Source organism: Pseudopipra pipra, chromosome 9, assembly GCF_036250125.1.
Source record: "Pseudopipra pipra isolate bDixPip1 chromosome 9, bDixPip1.hap1, whole genome shotgun sequence".
Lineage (NCBI taxonomy): Eukaryota > Metazoa > Chordata > Aves > Passeriformes > Pipridae > Pseudopipra > Pseudopipra pipra.
In genome coordinates this window covers 22,267,952-22,282,120 of record NC_087557.1, presented here as the reverse complement: position 1 = coordinate 22,282,120, position 14,169 = coordinate 22,267,952, and the positions used below count along the sequence as shown (strand labels likewise).

Here is a 14,169-nt window from a genome sequence, read left to right as displayed (position 1 = left end):
GTCCTGCAGTCCTGAGTCAGCAGTCAAACATCCCAGTGCGGGGGTTTGCCTTACATGTTAATTCCAGGCATGCCAGGGCCTAGGGAGTTGGGTGGAGGTCTCATGCCGCTGCCGTAGTTCTGCAACAATAACCAAGGGTCAGTCTACTGCAATGGGAAGGGACACCAGACAAGAGAAGGGAAAAAATCCCCAATGAACAAAGAAAAAACCAAGCAGGTCTGTTTGCAAAAATGAGATTAATAAAAAAAAATATTAATGATGATGAATGTAGAGGCAGTTGGTATATATATTTATATACTGGTATATATTTATAAAAAAACAGGCAGCTCAATATGGATGGGCGCCAGGCTGAGCCCCAAAGTTCCCCCTCCCTGCTCTCTGAGGCCACGTGGCTGAAGGGAAAACAACCTCCTCCCAACTCTGGGAGACAAATCCACTCCCAGCCCCTGGTGCCAACAACAGCCTTTTAGATTTGTCCTTTTGTGCAGGAGAAAACAAGGGCAGGAGGAGAAAACAAGGGCAGGAGGAGAAAAGGCACCGCTTGGAAGGTTCCTGCTGCATTTTAAGGATGGGGAAAGGCTGCATGAGCTTCCCCTGCAATGGAGCATCCCCTGCTCTCAGGATGACGACTGGAGCAGGGAAAACCAAGCCAAGCTTGTTTTCCTGGTGCTCTCAAGCTCTCTGCTCTATCCCCTGGAGCGGGTCTGAAGCCATGGGGGGCAGGCAAGGGCAGGCAGCCCCTTGAGGCTCCTCTCCTGGCTTATTCCACCCTGGCTTAGCCTCCAGCTGGGACTGGGAGCCTCAGATCTGCATCCCCCATCTCCTAAAACCAGCTCTAGTACAAAGCCAAGCCCAGGGCAGCGAAGGAAGAGGAATCCCTCGAATGCCGCGCTCCATTTGGTCTCAGCTTTGCTCCCTGTGCCCTCCAGGCGACGTGCAGCCAGTGCAGCCAGATTTAGGTCGCGCTGGCACTCTTCCCCTTCCACCTCCCTCCCTGTACTGAATCTTTTTGGGCTGTATTTCTGCCATTTAAAGAAAAAACTGCTACAGCAGAAGGAGTGATGGCTGGCCACTTCCCCTTCCACAGCCCCTCAGAGTGCTCCAAGCTGGATTTTAAGTACAATACTTCAGAGTGCTGCCGATTTTTCACTGGATTTATGGATACATCAGAACACGGTGCTCTGCTGAGGGCATCACCAAAGTTTGTTTTGAAGAGGAAGAAAAGGGTTTTCCCCAAACAAATTACCGGCAAGTCCTTAATTGATTGAAATTTCAGCCATTTACACTGAATAGCAGCATCAAACCCCTTGTTTAAAAAAAAGAAAAAGGGCTCAGCGTTTTTAATTGGAGCTGAAAGGCTGGAAAACGAAGCCAGCTGAAAGATGCTCAGGGAGGGTGGGGAGGGAACGCAGCTGTGCTGAGCGACCTGGATGTCGGGCTCTGGCAAGACACTGCCAAAACCCAGGGAGCTACAAATCCTCTTCGTAGAGGCGCTGGCAAACCCCGTCCTGGCTTCTGCAGAGATACAACTGGGACTATTAAAGGGAAAAAGGCAGCAGCAACCAGCTGAAAGGGATGATTCATCACTGGTGTGTAATAAGGAGCTGCTGTCAGGATGCCGGGATGTCCTGGCTGGATGCTCTGCAGCCCTCTGGAATAATGTGGGGAGTATTTAGGAATGTCCTGATGCAAAGCTTAAAGAAAAACAAGCCTTGAGCACACAAGGTGTGAGGGGCTGCTGGGCTAGGGCTGGTATTTTTGGTGGCTGCCTGTGCAGGCGTCGATTCCTGGATGTCTGGGGGAAGGCAGCGCCCGCGGGTGCCAGATTGGGAAGCCCAGCGCTTCTCCAGGGAAAGGCAGCCTCTTAAAAAACCTCTCCCTGATGTACGTACACAGGGAATGGTGGAGTCAAAAATAAAGCTCTGAACATTTCACAACTCCTGCCGGCTCCCGGAGCCGCCGCCATCCCACGCGGCGCTCACAGCGCCCTCGCCGCTTCCAAGTTTCTCGGCGAGCTTTGGAAGTGGGAAGCGAGCAACCTCCCCCGGGCAAGCCGCCGCCGCTCGCCTTGGCGCAGGCCACGCTGGCGAACGCCGGGGTTTTTTTGGGTGCAATCCTTCAGGGAAAGGAGGATTTTAAGCACAGCAGCAGTGCTATTCGAGGGCTTGTCCATGAAACGATGCTCGTGCAGGTTTTTTATCCCCTGCCCTAGGATGGATCTGGGTGTCCGTGGAGGAGGCCGAGCATCCCTGAGCAGCAGCATCAGGTTGGTGTTAAAGAGATGACACAACTCTCTCTTTACACAACATTCACTTATCTCAACAGTCTCTGGGGGAAAAACAAAACAAAACTCCAGCGCACCCGCCCGCCTCTTGACAGACTCTGATCCTCGCGCTACAAACTCCACGTAGGCGACAATGCAGAGAGGATAAACCTCCAACCAAAATATGGTAATCTGGTTTTGAAGTCTTGTAGAAGGAACAAACAGGAGTGAGTCAACAATAAGCCACTCCGTAAGCGAATCAACAGAATGACAGCATATATTAACCCAGATCTGCTTAATTTCAAGGGTTTACTCCCCTTTCCTGAAATAGAGAGCTCAAGCAGGCAGCAGGAGGGGCAGGTGGAGGGGAACCTCACAGGGGAAAGCCTTATTCCCTTGCTAAAGGGATCTTTGCCATTTCTTTTTATTTATTTATTTTAAATGCAAGCCTCCTTTCCCTTTCCTGCTGTTAGGGTCGTAACTATTTCCCAGGCAGGCAGTGTAATGCACTCAAAGGCTGCTCCGACGCAGAGCTAAGTGCCATCCCCTCTGACAGAAGGGCAAGAGGGAGGCTGCAATACCCTTAATGAGCTCTGAAGACCTCACTCATGTTAAAAGGAGGGATTTCCAGATGCAAGACTAATGTAAAATGCATTAACACTAATGTGGGGACAGGGCGTGGGGGGGGTAACTCCCAGCCCTCCAAGCCCCAGGAGGTTGTTCCAATGGTGTGCAGTGTTTGTATGATGCTCTCTGGAGCTGGGCTTACCTGCGGACCGGGACCCATGGGGCCCATCCCTCGCGGAGGATTCATCCTTTGCATGGGGCCGCCCATGTTGGGGTGCCCTGTTGGGAGCAAAAGGAGGGGTGTTACATGGCACTGCAGCCACTTTAGGTCCCAAACTGACAGCTGAGGAGAAACGTTAATGTTCACCCCTCCTCTGCTGGGTTTACCTTGCTGTCGCGTGGGATCCATTGAATTGGGCAGCAATGGCTGTGTACCGGGAACGGCACCTGGGGGCTGTGAAAACAAGGCAGGAAGATTAAAAAAAGAGTAAATCCTGCATCCCGCCGCATCCTACACCCCACTTTTACAGCCTCCAGATGTTTGCCTCCCTTATCCTTTCGCAAACACCCTCTAAAACCCAAACAAGGTGCCAGAGTTTTCTCCTCCCCACAGGCCACGCACTGTCAGGCTGTCATATTTTAGGGCAGTGGGGGAAAGCCTGAGGGTGAGCAGGGCAGAGGTGTGAAACCCAGCAGGGAAAGGTGACCAGCAGGATGGCAACCCGGTACTACACAGCAACAGGGCCAAACAGGTCACAGTGATTCCATGGGCTGTGGAGGGGAGATGCTCCACGTGCAGCAGAGCAGCATTGGGACCCCTCCCCACACAGGCAGAGGGGAAGGCAGATGCTCCCCCTCCCCAAACCCATGCTCTGCTTGGTCAACACTGCTATTTAAAGTTCAAAGGCTGCTCTGAACAGATAAAGGGGAAGAAAAACGCAGATATCATCTGCCTAGGGGAAGCAAACTGTAAACAGTTTTGCTACAGTGCTGCCTTTTATTTGGATGCTGACACCGAGGATCCCACTGCTGGAGCACAGCGCGAGCATCGGGTTCACTTGGCTGCACCAAGGCAGAATCTGCCCAATCTCAAGTTTTTTGCAGCCTGGAAGCTGGCAGCAGGAGGAAGATAAACTAGAGGGGTTGTAGAGGTGGATATTTACACTTCTGCTACCTGACCTTCCTGCCTGCCTATTTATTCCTCTTGTCCCTCAGGATGTGACCACAACCTTGCCGAGCTCTGCGTAGGTACAAACATGTGCTTTATATGTGGTGTTTGGGGGGAAAAATGAAATCCTTCTAATTAACTTCACCCACTCCTGGATGCTTGATCCTTCTGTGGGAGCAGTCTCCCCTGGCTAGTCCCCTGCCTCTCCAGCTCACTGTGCTCACCTCCAGCAGAGCTTGGGATGAGCCTTAGACCACAGCAGGATGGGGTCCTGTTAAAACTGACCCATGATGAGGTGCAGTCAATTAATACCTCACTAAAACAGCCACCAGTGCCCTGGGAGGGAGGCTCAGCCCCCACTGCGTTTTTCTCAGCCACATCTCAAGCTGTCTTACCATCATTTAGCAAGTTCCAGCTATTCAAGTCTCAAATCCAGCAAGCACAAACACAGAGCAAGCTGCTACATCCTATTTCCTGACTATCCTGCTCTTTCTGCTAATTACACCTACACAAAAATAGCACTGATAGCCAAAAAATAAGCTCCCAATTTTTGCACAGTCACCTCTGCTGCTCAAGGGAATTGCAGGTTTCTTTGAATTTCCCTTTAGTGACAAATAACCTCTGGCTTGGTCATTACTCTATGGATCTGCATCGCATCGTTGGGAAGGACATGAATTCCTCAACCAAAGCCATGCACACATGCAGGGCAGGGCGTGGGGTGGAAGCCTCCATCCGTAAGGCCAGAAACAAACTGCCCTCATTTAAGCCGGGATAAGAGGATAAACCCAGCCCAAAAAATTCAGCATTGACCTGCCCCGCTTGACCCCGCCGCTGATCTAAGCGCTCGGTTAGCCCAGCAGCAGGATTATCTCCATCACTTTAATTTTCTGCGATTGCAGGGAAAATCCAGCCGGGCAGCAAGCACATGGCATGGCACAACCCTGCTGGAAACATCACAGATAGAAAGTGGCACATTCCCCACCGTTGTTTCCACCCTGGATATGCCTGAACCTCAAAAGAACATTAAAATATAATAGTTAAGTGACACTAGATGGTCCGGCACCGAGGAAACAGGATGCCCAAGGGAGGTGATGCTTGCCACCCAAACCCAGGGAGCATCTCCAGAACACCTGGCCACTGTCTCCCTCCCCAAATAACAGCAATCTCTAGGAAATGTGGAATCCCGGGAGCGCAGTACCTGGTTGCCCATCCTGATGGGGGGCCGGGGACCTCCGGCGTAGCGCGGTGACATGAACGGCTGCGGGGACACAAAAGGGGGTCAGGGCTGAGCTGTGGGGAGGCAGCACGCTCCCCACGCACGCTGGTTAGCCTGCACACAGTTTTTGGTATTTCTGATTTTTTTTTTCTGGAGACATCCTTTTTAAAAAAGTTATGTTTCAAAAGAAAAAAAAAAAAAGAAAGGTGTCTGGAGTCCGTTTTCTTAAACGTTTTCTCTGTAGATTTATTGTTTGAGAGCGTTTGACATCGGCAATACTAGGTGAGGCTGTTAAAATTAGTGCATGGGAAACCCTGAGTGTTAGACACTGTTCAAGTTTAAATATATAGAGATATATTAAAAAAAGTGGCAAATAAGCACATACAGACACGCACACACAAAAAACCCCGGTGCTAAGTACTGAAGAAAAAAAAAAAAGAAGAAAGGCTTAATGTTACTTTTTGTACAACTGCTGCTACTAACAGATTAAAAACCCACATCAAGCTAAATTTTTCAGGCTACCTTGGGAAGGTAAAAGAGTCTGATACCCACTATTGACTTCTCAGTCCATTGACAACTGCATATCCAAAAAAAAAAAAAAAAAGAAAAAAAAAGAAAAAAAAAAAGAAAAAAAAAAGGGAAAAAACCAACATTTTGCTTTGGAGCTGGGGTGCCCGGGGGGATGCTCCCCGGGGAGCGGGTACCGCTGCCCAGCATGCTTAGAGAGGGGAAAAAAAGAAGTAAATCGAGCGCACGTCCCGGTTCACAGCCCTACCCATCGCTAGTGTCTTTACCTGACTGTGGGGTCCCATCATGCTGTTAGGATTGTGGGGTGGAGGCTGTGCGTGTGGCGAGGGCTGTGACCCAGGCGGTCCCTGTGAGGTCAGACAGTAGAAGGAGGTTATAGATTAGCACATGAAAGCGCAGAAAGAGCTAAAAAAAGGATTCACGGGTGGACCTGTTTAGCTGGGGAGTCAGTTCTCCCGGTTTTAAATTTTTTTTCCTTTTTTTTCCCTCTTTTTAATTGAGTTTCTATTCATTTGTAGCTGAACAATGAATAATGAGATATGCAAAAAAATATATATATTCAAAATCAGAACATCTGTCAAAATACAGTGGCCACATTGAGGGTAAATGGTCCAGTGGTTCAACCAAGTCTGCAATGATAAACACACAGGGAAACACTTTGCAGGGGCGTGCAACGAGGAAAAAAATATGCAGGAGAGGACCAGAGAGGTTGGGGGAAGTACAAAAAACACCCCCAAACCAAAAAAGAAAAAATATTTTTTCCTCTCTCATCCCAAAGGTTGTAAACACCTCTGGGTTTATGTTTTGACCGTGGTTCACTGGAGGTGCTGGAGCAAGCGCAGAGGACAAGGAGCATGTCCCAGCTCACGCTTGGGCAGCGTTTGGCCGGCACAACCGGGGCTGCACCGCCACACTGAAGGGATGCAACATCCTTCCTCGAGGTGGATTCCCTAAGGATGCGAGTAAAATGGCTTGCCAGCAAAGAAAGGATGTCTAGGGGAAAAAAGGAGAGATTAGTTGGTGCAGGTTTAAGGCTGCAATGCAGCAGCCGCTGACATTTTGGGCTTGAACGCCCACTTTAATTTTTTTTTAAATTTCTCTTAAAAGCATGAAATGAAAATTTGCTTGGAAAAACCGTGAGCTCGGTGCAAGAATATACCGGTGCGTGTTAATGTAAGGAAAGAAAAAAAAATAGTATTTTTTGAGTCAAAGGAGGTGTAATTGGTAGAGAAAGCAAAGGAGCTCTGTCAGTAGGTGATGGGAAGCGACGGCAGGCTCCAGGACTGGCGCCGGAGCAGATGTTCTCTACCTGCCTCGTTACTAATTTCAACAAGTGTTCGCCTTCTAGCTGCTGCCAGCAATGGCATGGTTTGTTACCATGAGCAATTTTCTTAATTAACAGACATTAATTAGCCATTTAGCAATTTTGCAAGCATTTGTTTAGCAGCTTTCCTAAACATGAATACCACTGTGATAATGGTACTGATTAGAGGGTCCCCTAATTAACAGTACAGGGAAGGAAAATTGAAATCACATAAATTAAAAAGGGAGGGGAAGTTAATGAAGGCAGGACATATTTGCACCTGCAAATCTTTTGTACAGCGGAAACTTGAGTGCAATGTAAATAAAGTAAGAGGGTGGGTTTTTTTCTTCTTCTTTTTTTTTTTTTTTTTAATTTTTTATTTGAACGGTTTGGCAGCGAGATGGAGCCAAGCGGATTTAAACCCACAGCCTCCTGCCAGCCTCTTTGCTCCAGACTCTGAAATCCCACCACTTACACCACCATTTATTCTCCAGGAGCCAAAAGGAACCAACCCCTGCCCTTAGTGTTTGGCCAACCTCATCTGGATGAGGTCACAGCACTTTAGGACAACCCTCTTCCTGCCTTCTCCATCCACGTCCCGCAGAGAGAAGACAAACCTCTGTGGTCTAACTGTGGCATCAACCTCCTTTAGCAGAAGTCCTCTCCAGGCATGAAAGTTGACTTAGTTTTGCTTCTGAGGTGGCTAAATGCAAAGTGCAGCAGGGGCAGCAGCCACCTCCCACCACCTGTAGGTGGAGGACAACATCCCCCAATGAGCTCTGGCCACCCCCAAAGCCCTTCCTACACACCTCAGCTGCAGGATTTGGGGTAGGAAGATCAGAAGGTGAATGAGTGATGAAACCACGCAGAAGGTAAAAACCAGGGTTGGAAAAGACCAGTCAGTCCTTGAGCCACATCAATGCAAGAGTCAATGCCACAATGCCTGCCTTTGCTGCAAGGAGGGGGTCATTGGTGTCCAGGTACTGACTGCACAGGCACCCATACCCCATCCTCCAGTTATTAAATCCCTGATGTCCTTCCTCTCGTATCTCCCAGTGTGTGAGGGTGTGGAGTGAACAGGTATCACATGTGTGGGGTACACGGCCACCAACACACACCCTGACTGGGCCCAAGAGGTGGTGCTTTGGGTCTGCATTTTGAGCTTCAGCGCAAACAGTATCTGGTTATTGGAGAAAAAGCATCTATGAGACATGGCAGCGTTTCCACCAGAGAAAAATCCCCTGTGGCAACTGGATCCGGAGAGCATCAGTTGTTTGTGCTGCTGAATGCATCCTCTGGAGCGCGGTCCTGCCCCAACGCCAAGGCTGCTCCCTGGGATGCTCCAGGCTCAGTGCTGCAGCATCTTCACCCTTGCATTATCCCATGTGGTACCATTCCCAGTGGAGACTTCTGGATAAGGTGGCTGCAGAAACCCAGATTGTGCAAACATTTTGGCATGCAGGGAGGAGCTGAAAGCAGCTTTTTCCCTTTTTCTTTCTTTTCTTGCTTTTTCCAAACAGCAACGAGCAGCAGCATCCCAAGCGCTCACTCCGGGCTGCAACTGCTGCGGCCCCCTCGGCACGGCTGCTCTGCTCCATCAGAAATGCAGACCCTCTGGATAGTGTTATCTCCATAAATACTTGCAGATGTTCAAGGCTGGGACCCGTGTTCAGCCCGGAACGCCTGCTGGATCAGTTGCTCTTTCGCACGGGACTGCCTGGCTGCAGAGGAAGCAGCAGATGATCCCGATGGATCGTGGCAGTTGAGACAAGTGTTTAGCAGAGACGACATGTGGGCTCCAACCAACAGAACAACCCTTTTTTCTTAAAAAATGTGTATTTAGCAGTTATTAACTACTGCTGTTAAAAGAGGAGGCTGAACTCACACTGTCCTGCTTCCTCCACATCCCAGATGCCCCAGAGTTGCATCCCTGCAGCACAGCTCCATCTGACATGCCATGCTGAGTGAGCAGGACCTGCTCTGCAGTTACCTCACTCTCATCTCTAAACCAGCACTCTTTCCAACCAGAGAAACCCCATCATCTCTCAAGTTTTCCCTTTTTTCCCCCTTTAAACTGGACAACTTGCACTGGGGGTTATTCTTCACCTTCCTGTAGCCACCTCAAAAAAACCCCAACAACCAACCCCAAACAGCTAAAATGGTATTAGAGGAAACTGTTTCCAACAGCTGTTGGTGCCTCAACCTCCCCTTTGCTTCATTTTTTTCTCCCCTCTATACTCCAGGGACTTCAGAATCCCAACCTGGCCCTTCGGATGGCTGAAGTTTGCTGCTGCAGCTGCTTCCTACAGGGAGTTTCCAGGCGATCAGATTATTTCCACTCAGTCTTTCATGAGCTCAACTCCTCAAACTTCTTGTAAAATATTAAAGATGGAAAATGGCACGAGCGATCATAGCTCTGCGTGTGTCAATTTATGTTTCCAGTGTAATTCACCACAAATGGATCATGTTTTATGGGCTACATACTTTCAGCTAATGGGGGAGTTTTGCTATTTAGAAACATTTTCGAGCACCTCTGGGGGTGGCAGAACAAGGCAGGATGGTACGAGAAGGCATAGCATCACTGCCATGAGATGGTTTCAAGTTAGCAACAGGGAGGCATCTTGTGTTTAAAATACCTGCCCCTGCCTGCCGGTTTTGATGTTAGAAAACACTAAAATAAATTAGATGGATATTAATTAAAGCCATGCCTGGGTTTATTGGAGAGGAGATTTATTTCTACTGAAGGAGAGAGATGTTTTGCAAGTTGTCAAGAAAAAAATAAGGTATCTCTGAAGGAGCCTTTAGGAGAGATGCTCCAGGTGTCTCCAAAGAGGAAGACCATGGTCGCCTTCCAGCACGTGGTGCTGGGTGAGGACCTTCCTGAGAGAGGGCAAGGCAAGGCAAGGCAAGGCGAGGCAAAGCAAGGCAAGGCAAGGCAAATCAAGGCAAGGCAAGGCAAGGCAAGGCAAGGCTAGACAAGGCAAAGCAAGGCAAGGCAAAGCAAGGCAAGGCGGGCCAAGTTCCCCCGCAGACAGCGAAAGGCAGCCGTGGGCAGGAGCTCTGCCTCGCCTGCAGCTGGGGCTCCCAACTGCAGAAGCCTGGTTTTAAGGAATATGTTTAACACAAGCTCTTCAGGAAACAAACCCGTGTCAGCCGGAGCCAAGAACAGTCACCTCCATCTGGCTGGAGCACCCGAGAGAAAGTTGACTGCAAATCCCACCATATGCTCCAGACGCTTGGTACAAAAGCCTCGGGCATCCTACTAAACTTCCAGAAAAAAAACTTTCTCTGATGCTTGCTTTTCCTTTCCTCCAGCTTGTAAGCCACCTTCCTTCAAATCCTGACTGGTGTAGGCTGATACTGACTTCTGCTCCACGATTTTGGGAAGGGCAGCCTGGTTTTGTGGCTCTCGTGCCACCTCAACGGAGTTGGCTGACCATCGCCAGCAGCATCCATGGAGCATTGGCAAATCCCACTGAGGGTGGGACAGGACAGCTGGGCAGGGAGAAAATGGTGGCACATCCAAAGAGGGAGCAGGACAACATGGATCTCTTCCTATTGTCCCTGGCTTCACCATCCTCACCTCCATGGGCGACCTCACCCAAAGAGACATGCTCCAGGACAGAGGGAGGAGAGGCAGGGAGCAGATGTGGGGGGAGCCCCCTGGGCTCTGTAGCCCCCCCGTCCTCCCCAGCTCCCGAGGTCTGTCTGCATTAGGGGGCAGTGTGGGAACACGGAGCAGCCGGTGCTTTGTTTTGGTGCATCTCGGCGCCGAGCCGCTGATGCATAGCTAACGCAGCCGCCGACATTGATTTATGGTCAACTTTCCATTTCATCAGCGCGCAGGGTACGGGGCGGCGCGGGGACTGCGCTGGGGAGAGCAGGCATAGCTGGGGGGGGGCTGCTGACTGGGCCCCCCTCCATTTATTAAGTGTTATAAAGGTGTGGTATTAACGGATTTCAATTTCTAATTTTTCTTCCTACATTTCCCTGACATCCCCCTGCCCCTCCTTTGAGGGATCTGCACCCCGGCATCAATCCAGCTTTCAAAACAAAGCAGGAACACCTCTGATGACCTTTAGGAGGATGAGCAGAGGGTTTGTTTGCTCATCTGAACGGGACAAAGAGAGAGGTTGTAATAAAAGCATCTACCCACGCTGGTCATCAACCCAGCCACCTTTTGTCCTGAGTGCAGCCTGATGCTGTGCTGCTGGCTGGCACCAAAAAATGCCCCAGCAACCCAAGAGTGCCATGGGCCTCTCCTTTCCCATCATTTCAGGAAGGTTTTGGGAGACTCTGGAGGCTGCACTTCCCTTGGCCCCTGGCCTGATGGTCACTGCTGAGCCCCAGCATGGGGAAGGGACTCTCACTGCAAGACAGTAGCTGTGGATGGGCACTGCAGCCTGGAGTCCTCCTCGCTTCTCCCGCTCCTTGCTTTTCCTCCAAGCTCACTCCCATGGGTTTTTAGGCTGTTAAGTCCCAGGAACAGTACATATAATTTTTTCTCTTTGCCAAAGACCTCCAAATGTGCAAGGCTGGGGGGGTTCATGTATTCCCAGGGTGGTTAGTGCAACCTGAGGATTTCTACAACCTGAGCTTTGCTGGAGACTCCCTTTCTCAGCTCCCCGTGTCACATCCTACCATGCCAGGACAGGATCAAGCCCTCTAAACCCCCTCAAAAACTACCTGCTCATGCCTGCTACTCTCAGGAATATCCCTTGCAGGTTCCTGGTGCAGAAGAGCAAGGTGCTGAAAGCCCCTGAGCACGCTCCAGCAGTCTCCTGGCATGAGGACAGCACTGGCTAAGGTGGTACCACCAGGAACCTCATTCACTCCCAGGGCTGGCACACCAACGGGTGGGGAGAAGTCCTTTGCATCTTCTGTGACCTTTTTGTTTTTGCCCTCTAAATTTCAGCACTATAATCTCCAGGCAGGAAACTACCCCCAAGCTGTGACCTGCTTGCCATCGAGCCTCCAGCCCATGTTTGCAAGCGCTGCTCTCCAGCATCTCCTGAAGCTGGAATGAGCTCCAGCACCCGCAATAAATCAGGCTTTCATGGAGGCGATGTTCAGACTATGTTAAAAGGTGGGATTTTTCTTCTCCCTTCCATCCCCAGGGCTGGGAGGAGAAACCAGATGTTGGAGGGCTTTCAGGAAAGGCAGGCTCTTGAGATGTCACATGTGAGCCATATGCACCAGCACCCGTTCTCTCTTCCCTCCGGCAGTGCTGGGGATGGGCAGCATCCCCCACACGACACCTGTACCAGTGTTATTACATTTCCTGGGTTTTCAGGATCCACCCCTGCTTTTGAGTCTCGCCTCCCCAGTGGCTCCTGGGCCAGCTGCATGGGAGGCAGGGAGCTAGGACAGGTTGTTTGCTTCTGAATCAGATCCTCAGTGCAAAAGTGCTACGGGAGGGCAGAAAGAAAAGTGGGGGGACAGCTTGGAGGCTGTCAACGGGAAGAGTCAAGACGGGAGCATGAGCAGCAAGTCTGGAGAGATGTGACTCCTCTTCCTCACCTTTCCCGCTCTGGGAAATCCAACCCATACTGTTGATGCCTTGCCCTAACTTCATGCCAGTTTTGCAGCCCTCGCATCTCAGTGTGAAGCAGAAGCCCCAAAGGACAGTCAGCTTCACCGTGGGGCGAGATCAGGACGTTTGGAGACACATTTGTTGGAAGCAGCAGCTTGGCACTCGGATTGCTGGCAGCAGCTATGACCTGCGAGATACCATCTCCGCTGTTGGCTTCACCCTGCGCCGCCGAGCGCTGCTACAAGATTCGCCTGTTTTAGGGTTCCCGATCAATATCGGATATTCTTACTTTGTCAGAAGCATGTTCAGGAAATAGGATCTCTCTCTCTCTCTCTCTCTCTCTCTCAAAAAAAAAAGACAGGGCCCTCCTTCCCCCTTTCCACATGAGTGCAATCGCCGATATTGGGCTCAGATATCGCCACAATAAATCACAAGCTCCTTATCGAGCCTGCCTGTCTACTGCCCGAGAAGCTCTCCCATATACAAATCACAAGCCCACATTATAAAAACCCCAGCTTGCCAAAACAAATACTCCTTTCAACTCTTATCCCATTTTTTACACGAACAAGTGTTTCGTCCTCAAGAAGGAAGATTGTAAAGCACCGAAAGCTTGTGTCGCTGCAAACTGGTGCAGCTCACACCGTGCAAAGAGACCCCAGAGAAAACCTCCAAGGTTCAAGTTTTGAGAACTCCTTTTCTGTGTGTTTGTTGATATCCTTTCAGTTAGCATCGCTCCAAACATATATTACCCCCTCCTCTGTCAGTGCTCGGCATGGGATAAGGAGGGATTGAGGGGACTTTGGGGACTTTGCTGGGTATTTGCTTACAAGGTACCTCCACAGCATTCGGGGACTTGGCTGGAGCCTGATCCCGCTTGCAGCCACAGCCAGGGTTTGTTAATGCTTTCAGTGATTGCATTTGGAAAAAATCAAGTGGTTAACCAGAGGAGGGGGAAAAAGTTTCAGGAATCAAAATCCAGAATGTTTTCAATTACGCACGTCTGTTAAGACTGAAGAACAAATACAATCCCAACCCAAACACAAACCAAGCAGCTTTGGGAAAAAAGCTCTGAAGTATTTACTGGTTGTAAATACACAGTAACCTCTTCGAGCAAGAAAGAAATTTGCTTTAAGGCCACAAAAGATAGAAAGCAAACTGGAAGGACAGCAGGAACACAAGTTCTTCCTAGACAGGTCAGCTATGCAGGCATGCTGCTTCCCCAGCATCCCCTTGGAAAAAAAACACAGGCATGACAGCGCTGACACCCAGAGCGTAAGCGAACACGTGCGCGGTGTGGAGCCGAGCACCAGGAGGAGCGGCAGCCTACCTGGAAGAAACCGGGCGGGATGGGGCCCCCGGGCATCCCGTCGTTCGGGGGAATGTTTCCAAGCACAGGACTTGGGGCGGCAGCTGCGCTCTGTGGGGAACAAAACCAGGACAAACACGGTCAGAGTTGTGGCAAAAACACGTTAAAAAAAACCCCCTCTCCTACCACATCGTGGGTCAATCCACCTGGTCCCTCTGGAGCCCTGAGCATCGCTCCATGCTTCCTGAGCATCCTTCCCCTGTGGAGGAACCAGCTGAGGATGCT

The 14,169-nt window shown here is 50.2% G+C and overlaps 1 protein-coding gene across 3 annotated transcripts in view; it reads right to left on the bottom strand.

Annotated features, from left to right (window-relative positions):
• SSBP3 (single stranded DNA binding protein 3) overlaps positions 1 to 14,169 on the bottom strand; it is a 55,580-nt gene that overhangs the window by 4,579 nt on the left and 36,832 nt on the right. Inside the window, exons 5-10 of one of the 3 annotated variants that reach the window (XM_064665161.1) lie at positions 13,906 to 13,995; positions 6,009 to 6,089; positions 5,197 to 5,256; positions 3,218 to 3,284; positions 3,033 to 3,109; positions 55 to 119 (exon numbers count right to left, since the gene is read on the bottom strand). In XM_064665161.1, the coding sequence (XP_064521231.1) occupies positions 55 to 119; positions 3,033 to 3,109; positions 3,218 to 3,284; positions 5,197 to 5,256; positions 6,009 to 6,089; positions 13,906 to 13,995 (440 nt within the window). The remainder of the gene's footprint in view (positions 1 to 54; positions 120 to 3,032; positions 3,110 to 3,217; positions 3,285 to 5,196; positions 5,257 to 6,008; positions 6,090 to 13,905; positions 13,996 to 14,169) is intronic. The other 2 variants (XM_064665162.1, XM_064665163.1) reach the window with 2 other exon arrangements.